A 13,809-nucleotide genomic window follows, 5' to 3' on the forward strand; every position below is an offset into this window, starting at 1 on the left:
TCGCAAAGAGTTGCAATAAATAAAATTAAGTTTATGTGCCAAGCATTTGTGTGTCCAAATTTGACCAATCAGATGGGCCCTTACAATCTTTATACCCGCTTATATCTTTATACTTGTATCTCAATCCGCGACCGGCAATAGGACCCGGAAGTAATGCGGTCACAAATTTTCTCGATTGAGTGTGTGTCACTAGGACGCGGGTTAATTTGTGTTTTCCCTTGCTCTTTATCCGAGTTATCCTGCCTATTCGTGTCACTTCCGCGTTTGGGTTCACCATCCACGCTACAAAGGGCTAACTGCTAATCGCTACATCTTTTATTCAGCTCCGGTTAGTTCCTGACAATCTTTATACTTAATAGTATTTTTTTTTTGTTGTTTAATAATATTTATTTTTATTTAGAAAACAAACAAACAAAAAAAACAGGCACGCCAAAGGAAATATTTTGTTTAAAAGATGCTCTTGTTTTAAGACACTCTTGAGTGTATTGTTACACGTAAATAAAAAGTAATGTTTGAAAGTAATTCATATTGTGTTGTCAGGTATATGGTAACAGCAAACCAGAAATCAGAATATCTGCTGAGGGCTTTAAGTTATTCATAGTGTTTAAGTAGTCTAAATATTTGCAACTTCCCCGACATAGTTTCTTTTTAGCCTGAATTAGATTTAATTACATTGGACGAATATCTAATACCTGTTTATTTTAGTATGTATAAAATATGTATATATGTAAGTATATCATTATGATGATTAAAAAAAAAATAATAATAAAAAATGCATTTCCATAGGGAAATGTTATATTGCAAGAAATATCGTTATCGCAGTATTCAACAATATGAACATGGGTTTCGTATATTTTCCTAATATCGTGCAGCCCTAGTATTTAGTACAATTTTCACTCCTTTATTTTATGATTGTTAGCCATGAACAACTGTTATGAGCATGCACCTTCCTGCAACATCAGTGGGCCTGATTTTATAAGGTTGTTTACCCTCAAGGGTAAATATATAAGGTAAAAGTCACTGGTTCAAGTAAATTACTACAATAAAACCCTTTATGTGTAGTACAGCAAGTTGATTCAGAGCCAGTCGTATGCTTACAGTATTGTTAGAATCCTGAGTTGTGAAAGTGATGTAAAGTGCATTTGGTTTAAATACACTTACTAAATCAAACACTATGATTCATGAAAGTTAAAAGCATGGGTTTGGGCCTTTTCCTTTCTCTTGATAGTGATTTGAAAAAGAAAAAAAGAAAAAACTTGGGTCTGCTAACATGTTGAACCTATTTGATTGCTGGGGATTACAAAAAATCTGAACTTAAAACTTTTTCCCAGCATCCTGAGCTTATTACAGTTTGGAAAATTGCTAGTTTTCTTTTCCTGGGTCATTACTATTCTAAAAGAATCCAAGCATCAGCTAGCCAATTGCATGGTGTACGGATTAGGAATATAGTGCACAGCATGTCATTTGAAACTCAGTGGTCCTGAGGACCCAGCGCCCTAGAGTTGAGAAGCTCCGCCCTACTGTACACACATCATTTAGCATGACGATGTGCTAAGAGAAGTGACTTACCACACACTGCTTCTACAATAAGTCTAAGCTCAGGAGCTGCAAGTAGGTGTGTTAATAAGAGCAAACCCTGAACTAAGATTAGCAGAGGTTCTGTAGGTCTCCTACTAATTACTGCACAGAGAGAGGGCGAGCGAGAGTGAGAGAGACACCTGCAGGGCTGACAGGTGCGGCAGCCTCTACACGGACGCATAAAGGTGGTGCGTGAAAGGAAAGCAGGGAAAACAGGGGGAGTTTAACAGAAGGATTTGACACTGGGCTGAAGGATGGACTGTAATAGCGTGTCTGAGTGATTATAAATTAACACCACACATGACTGCACACAAGCACATCATCCTGTCAGACCAGCAAGCCTGAACAGCCTGATTTTTTTTCCTGCTTAAAAATGCTGACGTTTTTAGAATCCGGGTAAGAATGTTCTGCAGTTGTTTAGTGCAAATTAATAAGAGTCTTTACCCGAAATGCATTCAGCTTTTTTCAGTATAAACTGGAATATATACATAACGAGTGTAATATCTATGCCTGATTTAATACAAATAGTTAAACAAATTCTTATGCTAGGTGTGCAGATTAGATGGCCTGCTGTGGCGACCTTTTGGTCGAAAAAAAGAAATAAATCTTATCACTAGGACTGGGCAATGCAAGTACACCAACACAAAAACCTAACTATGTCAATGTGCAATTTATGATTTTCTGAATGTAATGCAATTATGCACTTAATCTTGAAAGCTGTAGTAGTAATAGTAGTAATACTACTAAAACTTTATTATGCAATAAGATTTTGTTTGTAGTTAATCTATCCATCTAGATGGACAGACAGTATACAACAATAAGCAATAACATTAAAAGCTTAAAACATTAATTCTAATATTGTGTAGGTTCCCCTTTTGACACCAAAATGGGTCTGACCCATCAGGAAATGAATCCATAAGACCTCCGAAGGTGTGCTGTGGTGTGCATCATCAGGCAGTGGATCCTTTAAGCGCTGCAAGTTGCAAGGAGGAGCCTCCATACATCTGACTTGTTTGTCCAGAACATCCCAATGATGCTTGATCTGACTGAATTTTTCTCTCCAGCCACTAAATTTCCATTTCCCTGTTAAACTCCACACTGCAAGCTGAGTGGTCTGATACCTTACTGACAAATCCTGCATAAACATTTTCCAATAATGTGTGCTATACTTGCTTTTCTGTGGGATTGGACCAGCCAGACAAGCTTTTGGTTCTTACAGGCATAAATGAGCCTGGGTGCCCATGATCATGTTACCATTTACCAACATATAATAAACAATCAGTTTTAATGTTATGCCTGAACAGTGTACATAAATATATACTAGATGTATGCCTTTATATACAGATAGCACAGAGATAGCCAGAGAAAATTCTGAGATTTGTGATGCAACATTGACATACAGGTCTAGGCCAATAATAAACACACACTCCTACATCCAGAAACTCACATCATGGCCACAAGGCAGCGGGGAACCAAAAGAAAAAACTGCCCATGCTAAGAACATGTAACTCTCCATATAAACAGTACCCTAAGCTCAGGATCGAAGCCTCGTGCAGAGAGACAAAAGTGCTCCCCGCTGTGCCACCCTGCACTTTGCAAATCACAATATTAACTGAAACACTGAGATTGAAACGAGACACAGTTCATTAAAAATTCATTAAACTTGTCACGGAATAGGGTGGAATTGTGCAAACGTCATTTACACTGCTTCAAGCTCTGCCTAGCATGCTAAGTAGTGGGCTCAAACTTATGAGGCGAATCGTACCTGTGAACTCTCAGTGATTAAACCCTGCTCACTCCACACTCCCGTACACTGCGCAAGGATAAAGGAGGAAACCCAGCGTGGGGCGAGATTAACAGGCAGGTATGAATACACATGGCCCAGTGAACAGGCGCATAACTACAGAGTTCTCGGCTAAAGCACTTCAAAATAGAGCCGTGGATGATAAACGCTCTGAAATCCCTCAGTAGAGGATGCGAGATCGAGTTGCAAATACAACCCGAGTTGCTCCGAGCTGAATCAACACCTGGGAAAGGATTAGAGGAGAGACGGGGAAAAAAAAAAATTTACATTGGCCTTTCAGTTCAGTAAACAACTCCACTTTAAAGACAATCAATTTTCAAACTGTGCAGCAAGGTTCAGAGGCAGGAAAATGTTTTAATATCCCATACTTAAATAACACAGGTCTGTTTTGTTGCTGCTGTATGGTAACTACTGATTTATTGCTACCGAAAAATCATCCAAAAAGAAATGGAAAAGCGGGACAGGCGTAAAAGTCATTATCTTGTGCCGGTTTTGTTTAGGCCAGAAATGCAGTGCTGATGAAAAAGTTAAAAATGTCACTCTAAGGTACACAAGGACAGGAAGGAAAACGTGCATTTTTTTTCTAAATTTGTGACGGTAAAAGCAAAAAGCTGTTATGAGAATAAAAAAGGGAATCAAAGAAAAAAATAAGTTGAGACATTTGATCCAATCCTAAGTGGTCAGCCGAACAATTAGATGAGCTGCCAAGTGAAAGCCATGAACACCAAGCATTTGTCTTCAGTGAACACTTCTCATATCATTATATATATATATATATATATATATATATATATATATATATATATATATATATATATATATATATATATATATATATATATATATATATATATGACAACTCAGGTTGCCGTATCTGTTAAAGTCAATCATATACTAAATACAAAATGTAAAGTCTATTGGACTGCATTTCCTAATTAAACTGTTTGGTGTTTAAGACTCACTGTCAGTGCACAACTGTGCTGTGTTTATTGTCCCCAGATAATGATGTTCAGTTTGTGCAGCTGGAAATGAAACAAGTAAAATCCAGCATTAACAAGTAGAACTGCAATGAAAGGTCCATCTCTGCTTCCTGTGTGCAAGTTAATGTTCATGGTTCATCTCACCTGCTCAAGTCTTCACACCTGACAATGTCACCATGTTGTCCAGTCGCTCCCCTAACATTCAAATAAAACTCACTCTCACCCAGGCTGTGGTATTTATCTGTGGTATTCATCATCTCCACTGTCAAAAGCACCAGGCAGCTTTATCTCATGCATGCATGATGTTTAAGTCAATGTGTTAAATAATCATGATCTCAAAATTAACCAACATAATCGTGATTATGTTTTTGCCATAACCGAGTGGCCCAAGTAGGCAATACACCCTAGAATTTTATATTTACTACATTAAAAGAGCATTTTTTGATTTAGGTTTGTCTTTTCTACTGAAGCTGTGGTAGATTTTTATAAAATTTGTAAATTTTACATCATTTAACATCTCCAATTCACTTAAATAGCTTAAAATCGACCCACCAATTCAATTAATTAAATCCACATTTTGCAATTACATTGTAGTAAAGTTAGATGCAAATTACATTGTAAAATAGTAGAGCTTTAACAGCACAAAATAACCAGAGCATGTAGCATGTTATTTGCTCTCAATTAAAAATCAAGGAAGTTTCATTAAAATTCCAATTATTCGCACAGGGACAAAATCTGTTCTTGAAAAACAAAAAGTAAACAATATGGCAAGTAACTAGTCATTACAGGTAACAGAGCTTCAGCACTTTTTTGGCTACAGCACCTTTACTACAATTCCTAATTTTATGCAAATTACGTACATGGGGGTTGGGGCGGATCGGTGTAGAAAGCATTTAAATGTCTAAAAAGCATTGTGTTAAAAAAAAAAAAAAAAAAAATAAAAAAGGAAAAATCCTACACAATGCCCAAAATTCTGAAAAGAGCATGTCTACAGAAAACAAACCACAGGCAATTTTAGCAACTTGTCACCTTCCAGTGTCAACACAAGTCTGCGTCATTCCAGTGAAAGTGAAACTCTTTGGGTATACTGCACCATATTTCACTTCACACACATGCACTCCCAACACCTTGAGCAAAGCTGGCACGTTTTCAGTAGAAGTAAAGCGAAGTGGGAAAGGTGTCGGGTGGTGATATGCTAATGCTTGCACGGATTAGCACGACCCTCGACTGTGAGCTAAATTTGCGGCTTGGCGAGTTAATTTATTCTGACGAGGTTCAGAAGTTTTCAGGCTTTGTTTGAGCACAGTGAGTTTTTTTCTGACTATTTAAAAAAAGTTTTCTACATTAATTTACAGTTCTAAGATAACCTGCTAATACAGTGCAGTATGGATGAGCAGATGCAGCGTGGCATTTGGGGGGGAAAGAAAACAGAAGCTATTAATTACAGGATGATGTTTTCCAACCAATAAGCACAGTGTTGGGTGTAAGGACTGTGTGCTGCATGGCTAAGTCTGTAATTACACACACGGCTTTGTTCTGTTTATCCGGCACATATAGCCTGCATGCAAATAAACAACGGTGATGCTTCTCCAACAGTGTAGGCGGATCAATTTAGCCTAGAAGTATCACCTTTGTGAAGCGGGAAATAAATTCCAAATACATAATGAGAGCAAATAGAGTGGAGGAAATGTGGAAATCATTTCTATGCAGATTACAGCCTTTAATCAAGTGGCTCAAGTATTACCAAGACGGGATATTACACGTTTTAGTGGCAAAAACAGACGCTTATCTTTCAGTATGCTCCATCACAATATCAGTAGAAATACAGTAACGAGCATTTTAAGTGCGAGATATTACAGCCATGTACTTCTTGCTCACATGAGCTCATGTATTTAATAAAGCCCAAAACTGAGGCAGAATAAAATATATGCAACACAAACCAAAAGCAGCTGAGCTAAACAGCGACCGTCGGGCCATTCTGCAATTTTAACCATCGAGTCACAAGTGCTGAACTACAGGACACCGTTTAGTGTTGGAAGTGCTTTTCCTTTAGTGCTTAAAGAAAAAGACTATTGGAACAAGCCTCACACTGTGGAAGATTTAAAGGAAAACATGTCACGTGAAATTGCTGCGATTCCCTGTGATGATGTTGCCGATACGTTCAGGAACATGGAGTGCCACGTCGAAATGTGTCTGACAGAAAACGGACATCACTTCCAGTATCGCATGTAATGCAATCGATTGCACATTTGTCAAGGTATGTAGCATTTTTTTTTTTTGGTTAAGATTGCTCCATCATAGCAAGAATTATTACAAAATATTTGTGGCATCTTTCAAGTGAATTACCCTCAAGAATAATCAGAAGATATCTATCTATCTATCTATCTATCTATCTATCTATATATATATATTTTTTTTTTTTTTTTTTTTATACATTTTTGTGCACCTCTGTGTGTGGGTATACATACATCCACACCACAGTTTTGGCAGAAAATAGCTAGCATACTGCTTTATTCTTTCAAAAAGTATTTAAAAAAATATTTAATCTTTTCTTCTTTTGGGTTTTTAGCAATTCAATTTTATTTGTATAGCGCATTAAACAACTGACATTGTCGCAAAGCAGCTTTACACCTAATTATGAAGCCACGTAATCAACTGAAGAATGGAGCAGAGGATTAGCAGGGGAAAAAAAAACACAGGATTTCAACAAACAGGATTTCAATGTTTATTAAATAATGTTAGGAGTTTCTAACACTTCAGAACCTGTAAGAAAAATAGCTACTTAAAGCTAATCAGAAAATAACCAAGAGCGCAACTGAATCGAATTGAAACTCACTTGAAAAATCTAATAGAAGGTCAACCTCTGATTCGCTGATCTATTCGCTTCTATTTCCTTTTTGAACAATTCACTAGGAAGAAACATTAGTGAGACTATATGCCTATCCAGTCACATGACTTTTTTCGGAAAAAGGTTATTTAAATGTTGCAGATAAGTCGCATTTTAGTATGCATGTCGCTGCACAGGTGTGTGCTGCTTCTGTGTTGATATTACATGGCATAGATTGACATTTGCATTAAAATTGCCCATCAGCTGTCATATGAACTGCACATGCTTAGTATGAAGAAAACTTATCCATTAGCATGTGACCTCTGACTCGAGTGGCCAAGTTTAAAGCCCCACAAATTTCCACTTGTCAGCTCGATGAACGCCAGGTGATGAAGGAGACTGCTTAAAAACTGTGTGTGTTCGTTCTAAATGAAGGAATTACTCTTTGGTTTCTCAGCAACACTACTCCCTCTTCCTCCATCTAGACTTTGCAATGTACATATGCAGACAGACTGATGACTGGTGCTATATTGATCTGTGAAAGCTCAATAAATGATCCAGACCCATTTCAATTACAATTATTGCCTTCCAACAATTATGAAAACGAGATAACAGATTAAAAAATTACTGTGCCGCATTCCGTTCCACAATAACCTTTCTGTTTTTGTGTTATAAACCCAGCACACCCATTTACTTTACAGCAATGTGCTCTCACCCCTCCCTAAAAGATCAGAATGTTTGGTTCAGCCAAAGATCCTACACAGCAACATAGTCCACTTGTGAGCAAAACCTAGTAGTATCCGTCATACAAGCAGACAGTTTGATTACCACAGAAGAGCCAAAAGAGCAAATTGGCTTAGTGACGTGACAGGTGTTGCTATCAAATTAACCATTACATTTTATGGAATCTTTGGTTTGACTTGAAAAAAGATGGAGAAAATAGAAACTCTGGTCAACAAGAAAGGTAAAGCTGTTTGAAAACCCTTTGGTTTTGAGAAGGTTGACGAATAAAACCACAGCACATTAATTGAGTGAGGGCTCTCCTAATAATCCAACCACCTTCCTGTACAGCTCTCAGAGGCACAAAAAAATAACAGATGCCATCACATTTTTCCTAGCGAAAAGGCTTGCCCAATTAGCACTGTTAGCCATCAGGGATTCAAGAAACTGGTAAACACTTCAGGTAAGCGTTATGCGATACTTAAAATATCTGCTGCTAACGTCTTGGTGCTAAATACCGAAGTGCTTCTTGAGAGTTATTGTTGTGTCGGCGCTGATCAGGCGGCACCAAGTGAACTATCCCTCGACACACACAAGTACAGTAAAAGTTTGTGCAAACTAGGGCTACAACTAATGATTATTTTAATAATCGATTAGTTGGGCTATTATTTTTCGATTAATTAGATAAAACCTAAACGCTTCTTTAAATTGAGGGTTTTTTTTTTAATACACTGACATTCAGTTGTTAGGATATAAACAGCTAAAATAATGTAATTTTGCATAATAAAATGTATGCATAAGTAAAACCACAGTAAATTACGTTTGTTACAAGTTAACTTTGTAGTGGACTATAAAAAAAAAAACTGTAGAAATGCAAAAAGCTAATAGTCACAAATGTACTGTTATTTGCATTCGCTAAAAACGACAACGATCACTAAATGTAATATTTTACTGTTATTCGCACCGTGTAATTTAAGATAATCTAAAATAGCGCCATTTAACTAATCACTATTGCTCATGAGGTGATTGCGCAATGTGATGCTAGCGAGTTGCACGTGAACAGATCTAGCGCGACTGTCCCAAAGTTAGCAAACAGTTTAAACAAAAGCACTTAAACTATATAACTTTTACACAATGAAGAGATACAGTTTTTACTGACCCTGCTGTTGTTTCGCTATCCGTAACACCAACATGTGTTCTTTTTAAGTGTTTGTGCATGACATGCCATGAAAGCTTGGTCTTGCATAGCGTGCTGGTTACCGTCTTCTTAAAGGCGTTTAATGCAAGTTGCTCCCATACCTTGATGGACTCGGGGCGTGCGCTTTTTCCTGCAGACAAACTTCTGACAACAAATTTCATTATTGATTTTATCGATTAGTTGTTGCAGCCCTAGTGCAAACAAGCCATGATCATATATACAGTGCGTTACATTTATATAATATAAATTTTTTACTTGTTTTTCAGTTGTTAGTAAAAGCATGTTCCACAGTCAATGGATAATCGTAATTGTGAACGCAATATTAACCAAAATAATCATGATTATATTTTTTGGCAATATCGAGCAGGCCTAGTGCCCAGGCTTGATGACTGACTGCGGCAGATTGTCAAAAACAATATACTGATTAAGATCTGCTAGGTTCACTGAGCTAGGGTTGTATTATAACATTGACATTCTTCTCACCTAGTTGGCTATGGTTTATGTCTAAGCTGTTTAATTAAGTTACAGATTGATCATGATGTAGGAACTTTCCTTTACAGGTTGACTAATGACTGCCACCATTAACTACTAAGAGCAGACATTTTTTTTAATGAAGGATAACAAAATAAAAATAGTTTATAACTACATCAAACAATGACTAAACATTTTGTTTGATGATCACTGTGGTTATGCTCTTTGCAATAACACATCACAGGAGCTTAAAATATCAAAATGATTCCAACTGTTCCTGTGTGATCAATCACAACGCATTAGACATGTGCTTGGATGAATTCACTGGACGCATTAACATGCTGCAAACACAAGGTTTTCCCAGCTGTTGTTAATATAATGCAGGTGCCCAACAGCATCCATTCAGCAACCTTTTATTATGAACCACTTATAAAGTAATGTGCCGAATAACAGAACACACCATTATTTCTCTATATAATCCCCTGCTACACTCATGCCCTTATCCCAGTGCTTCACGAGTTCTTGGACACCAACAAGGTAGAAGGTTTTCTCAGTATATGATTGGACATCTGAAATTCTGGGCTCTCAGGCACTCTATTAAGGGCACGCACGTGGAATTGGCCTAGACTGAGGTCAAGACTGTACAGGGGATGTGGCAATAACTCCCAACAGAGTTCTTGTAATGTGCAAGTGGTGTTTGTAGATGACTGTGTACAGTTCCCACAGAAAAATCCATTCCCTCCGTACATTGTCAACAACTTATCTTTTGGTTTTTAAGGATCAGGGGATTTCACTTGCTGAATGTTCACTGAAAAGACATTTATATAGACTTCTTTAATATGTTTGTGTGCACTGAAAGTAAAACCGGCTACTACAATCACATGGTACCACCTATACCCAGCAGCGCAGAAATTTTACAAATCAGTTTATAACGTTTCTCCACTGCCAGATCTGCTACTGTTAAGAGAAAGTCTAGAAACAAAAGCATGTTAAAATCTCCTTTTAACAACATATTTCCAAACTGCCTCTGGAAGCAACATCAGCTCAGGAACTGTGTGTCAGGCAACTGGGCATCATGCCTGAGCACCTGTACACATGCTTAAAATAACTCCAGTGAAATTCCACCTGAAGTGGTTTAAAGGGCTTGGTCAGTGGACTCTAGATCGATCAATCTTCTCTATATGGCAATATGATGGACAAAACAGTTTGATGAACGCCAGGGGAACACTACCTTTCAGAATGCAGAGTGCCTACAGGGAAGTTTGACAGGGAAGCGATAATGGTAATGTTAATGCTATAGAATACAAACACTAACAATTTAAAAATTGTTCTAAAAAAAATTGGCAGCAGCTTAGCAAAGGTGCTTTCCTGATCCACCATGACAAGGCCCCTGTGCACATAAAGACACAGTGTGACGAGGTTGGTGCAGAGATACTCCATTTACATTTACATTTACATTTAGTCATTTGGCAGACGCTCTTATCCAGAGCGACTTACATTTTTATCTCATTATACATCTGAGCAGTTGAGGGTTAAGGGCCTTGCTCAAGGGCCCAACAGTGGCAACTTGGTGGTTGCGGGGTTTGAACCTGGGATCTTCCGAACCGTAGTCCAATGCCTTAACCACTGAGCTACCCCAGGTCCCCCCAGGTACTCCAGCAACCTACATAGAACAAACACCTTAATCTCACTGAACAACTTTGATAAACTGGAACCTTGACTGTGTTCCAGGCCTTCTCATCCAAAACCCTTGGCTGACCCCACAAACACTCTTGACTGAATGGGCACACATTGCCAGACACAGACATAAAACGGATCCGCATTACGTACCAATTAGGCATTTGTTCATACTTTCAGCCCAAATCAGATTTTTGAATCAGAGTTCAGAATAAGATTGCTTTTGTGTAGACCGAACAGTAAAAAAATAAATAAAATCCCACACTGAATCAGAATTCTGCAAATGCGGAATTAGGAAGCAGATTCCTAAAAATTTTGCCCCAGTCTGGATGATCTACCCACTAAAATCAGATTTAAAACTATTCATTACATCACTCGCAATATGATGCTGAATCTCGAGTCCACGCCGTCATGTGATATGGACATGGATCCATGGTTGAAAAATGAGAGGGTACATAATACTGTCGGGTGCAAAGGAGATGTTCTGCACCCTAACTGCAGCAACACCTGGACCTGAAAAATTAGATGTGATCTCTCGCCTTTTAATCTTGTTATCGCTCAACAACCTGATATCACAACACACTTGGCACAGTGTACACACAGCTCTGGTGTCGTTACTGCAGCAACCAGTGCAGGTAAAACTTTAAACTGATCGGTTTCCAAACCCAAAACTGATCAGTTTAAAATAACGTGGACAGTAGTCCTGTGGGGCAGAAAGTAATCTAATTTGCCTGCAGTCTGAATGAGGCCTTAGTGTGCACATGTGGAATCAGACCACAAATCAGATTTCGATTTCGCATGAATATAAATAACTGATAAGTGGGCATTGACTAAATGTTAATGGCTGGGTTTTACATTGATGTGCATTATGGCTGTATGTTGACTTGTAAGAATATAAAACTGTGGGACTTCATGGCAGGAGTTTGCATGTTCTTCCTGTGCTTGATGGGTTTCCTCGGGGTACCCTGGTTTCCTCCCACAGTCAAAAATCATGCAGATTAGACTAAATGGCGTTCCCAAATTGGCCATAGTGTGTGAATGAGCGTGTGGCCCTCTGGGTGGGTTGGAACCCCATCCCGGTCTCCTGGGATAGGCTCCAGGCCCCCAGTGAACCTGCATGCAGGATAAAGCACTATAGATGGTGAGTGAGTAATTGATTTCATGGCAGGCGGACACGCTGGACTGTGATGTACATGTGATGCTGTGACTCCACTCACTTTGTCCTGAGCACCTGCCAGGCCGCCTCGATGTCAGCGTACAGGTTCTTCTCGGACGGTTTCCCGGTGCTCACGCCGTACCCGGAGTAATCGTAGGAGAACACGTTGCAGTTGATGCGCGATCCGAGGCCGATGTAGAAGCTGCACATCTGCCCGAGGTCCACGGCGTTCCCGTGCGAGAACAGCAGCGTGTAGCGGCTACTGGGCGCGCAGCGCACAAACATGCAGAGCACGCGGTTTCCGCGGCTCGTGCGCGTGCCGAACACCTCCACGGCGTCCAGCTCGCGCTGCGAGTACTGCCAATCCGCGCGCTCGCTCAGGTGCAAGCTGCACGCGCCTTCAGGATCCGTGTGCACCGAGTACGTCGGCTCCGGGGGCAGGAAGGCCAGCTTAGCGGCGATGCGGCTCGGGCAGGGCGGGCAGCAGAACAACCAGCACAGCTCGCCCAGGGAGAAGCCGTTCATTCTCGGGCCTTGCTCAGGCATTGATCCGCTGTAGAACTTACGTTAAAGCACTACGCACGAGGAAAATGAAACTACGCTTTTTTTAACGAATGATTTAGTAACCTGGCTAACTAATTCAAGCTAAACTGAAAGCAAACAAGCTAATAAGCGCGCTAATATGGCGTTAGCTAGTTAAATATCGCTATACGTTTTCGCTTTGTTTCGTCAATTGACAATTTAAAACGCACGCTAAAAATAATTGGCTAACATTTTAAGATATTTGCTTACCACAAATACGCCTTACGAAAAATATCGATCCAACAGTAAGCTAGCTTAGCCATACACAATGGGAGCAGCCATTTCTCCTGCAGCACCTAGGCCAAATATAAGACTTCCTGTAAAAGCGGAAATCCTGTCCTGGCAGGAGGAATGACGTCACGACTCTGTGCCAGAGTGAGAAATCTTAGTGCTAAGTTCTAAGCTTAGAAAAAAAAATGTTTTGTACTAGTCTAAGCATCAGAGCCACGTTGTACCTTGTGTTTATCTTTTTTATTCATTGGTTGATTTTTATGCTAAGTGCTAAGCAAAATAGGGCACATAAGGAGAAAGTTGTATTATTATTATTATTATTATTATCTTGGCACATATGCACTTTGCCCATATATTTATTAATTTTATGTTATGTAATGTAGGCTACACGTCAAGCCAATTGCACACACAAACTCACATGCTCATTCACACACTATGGTCAATTTATGAACGTCAATTAGCCTAATCTGTATGTCTTCAACCTGTGGAAGGAAACTAGAGTATCCAGAGGAAACCTACCAAGCACAGGGAGGATATGCAAATTTCATGCACACTGAATTAACAGTGCTAAGCACCAAGCCATTA

General features: G+C 39.1%; 1 protein-coding gene across 1 annotated transcript in view; it reads right to left on the reverse strand.

Annotated features, from left to right (window-relative positions):
• Positions 1-13,294, reverse strand: part of abhd17c (abhydrolase domain containing 17C, depalmitoylase) — a 45,770-nt gene extending 32,476 nt beyond the window's left edge. Inside the window, exon 1 of the mRNA XM_053512716.1 lies at positions 12,473-13,294. Within this exon, the coding sequence (XP_053368691.1) occupies positions 12,473-12,957 (485 nt within the window). The 5' untranslated portion in view covers positions 12,958-13,294. The remainder of the gene's footprint in view (positions 1-12,472) is intronic.
• Between the last annotated feature and the right edge of the window lie 515 nt (positions 13,295-13,809).

The sequence above is a fragment of the Clarias gariepinus genome, chromosome 15, assembly GCF_024256425.1.
Source record: "Clarias gariepinus isolate MV-2021 ecotype Netherlands chromosome 15, CGAR_prim_01v2, whole genome shotgun sequence".
Classification (NCBI taxonomy): Eukaryota; Metazoa; Chordata; class Actinopteri; order Siluriformes; family Clariidae; genus Clarias; species Clarias gariepinus.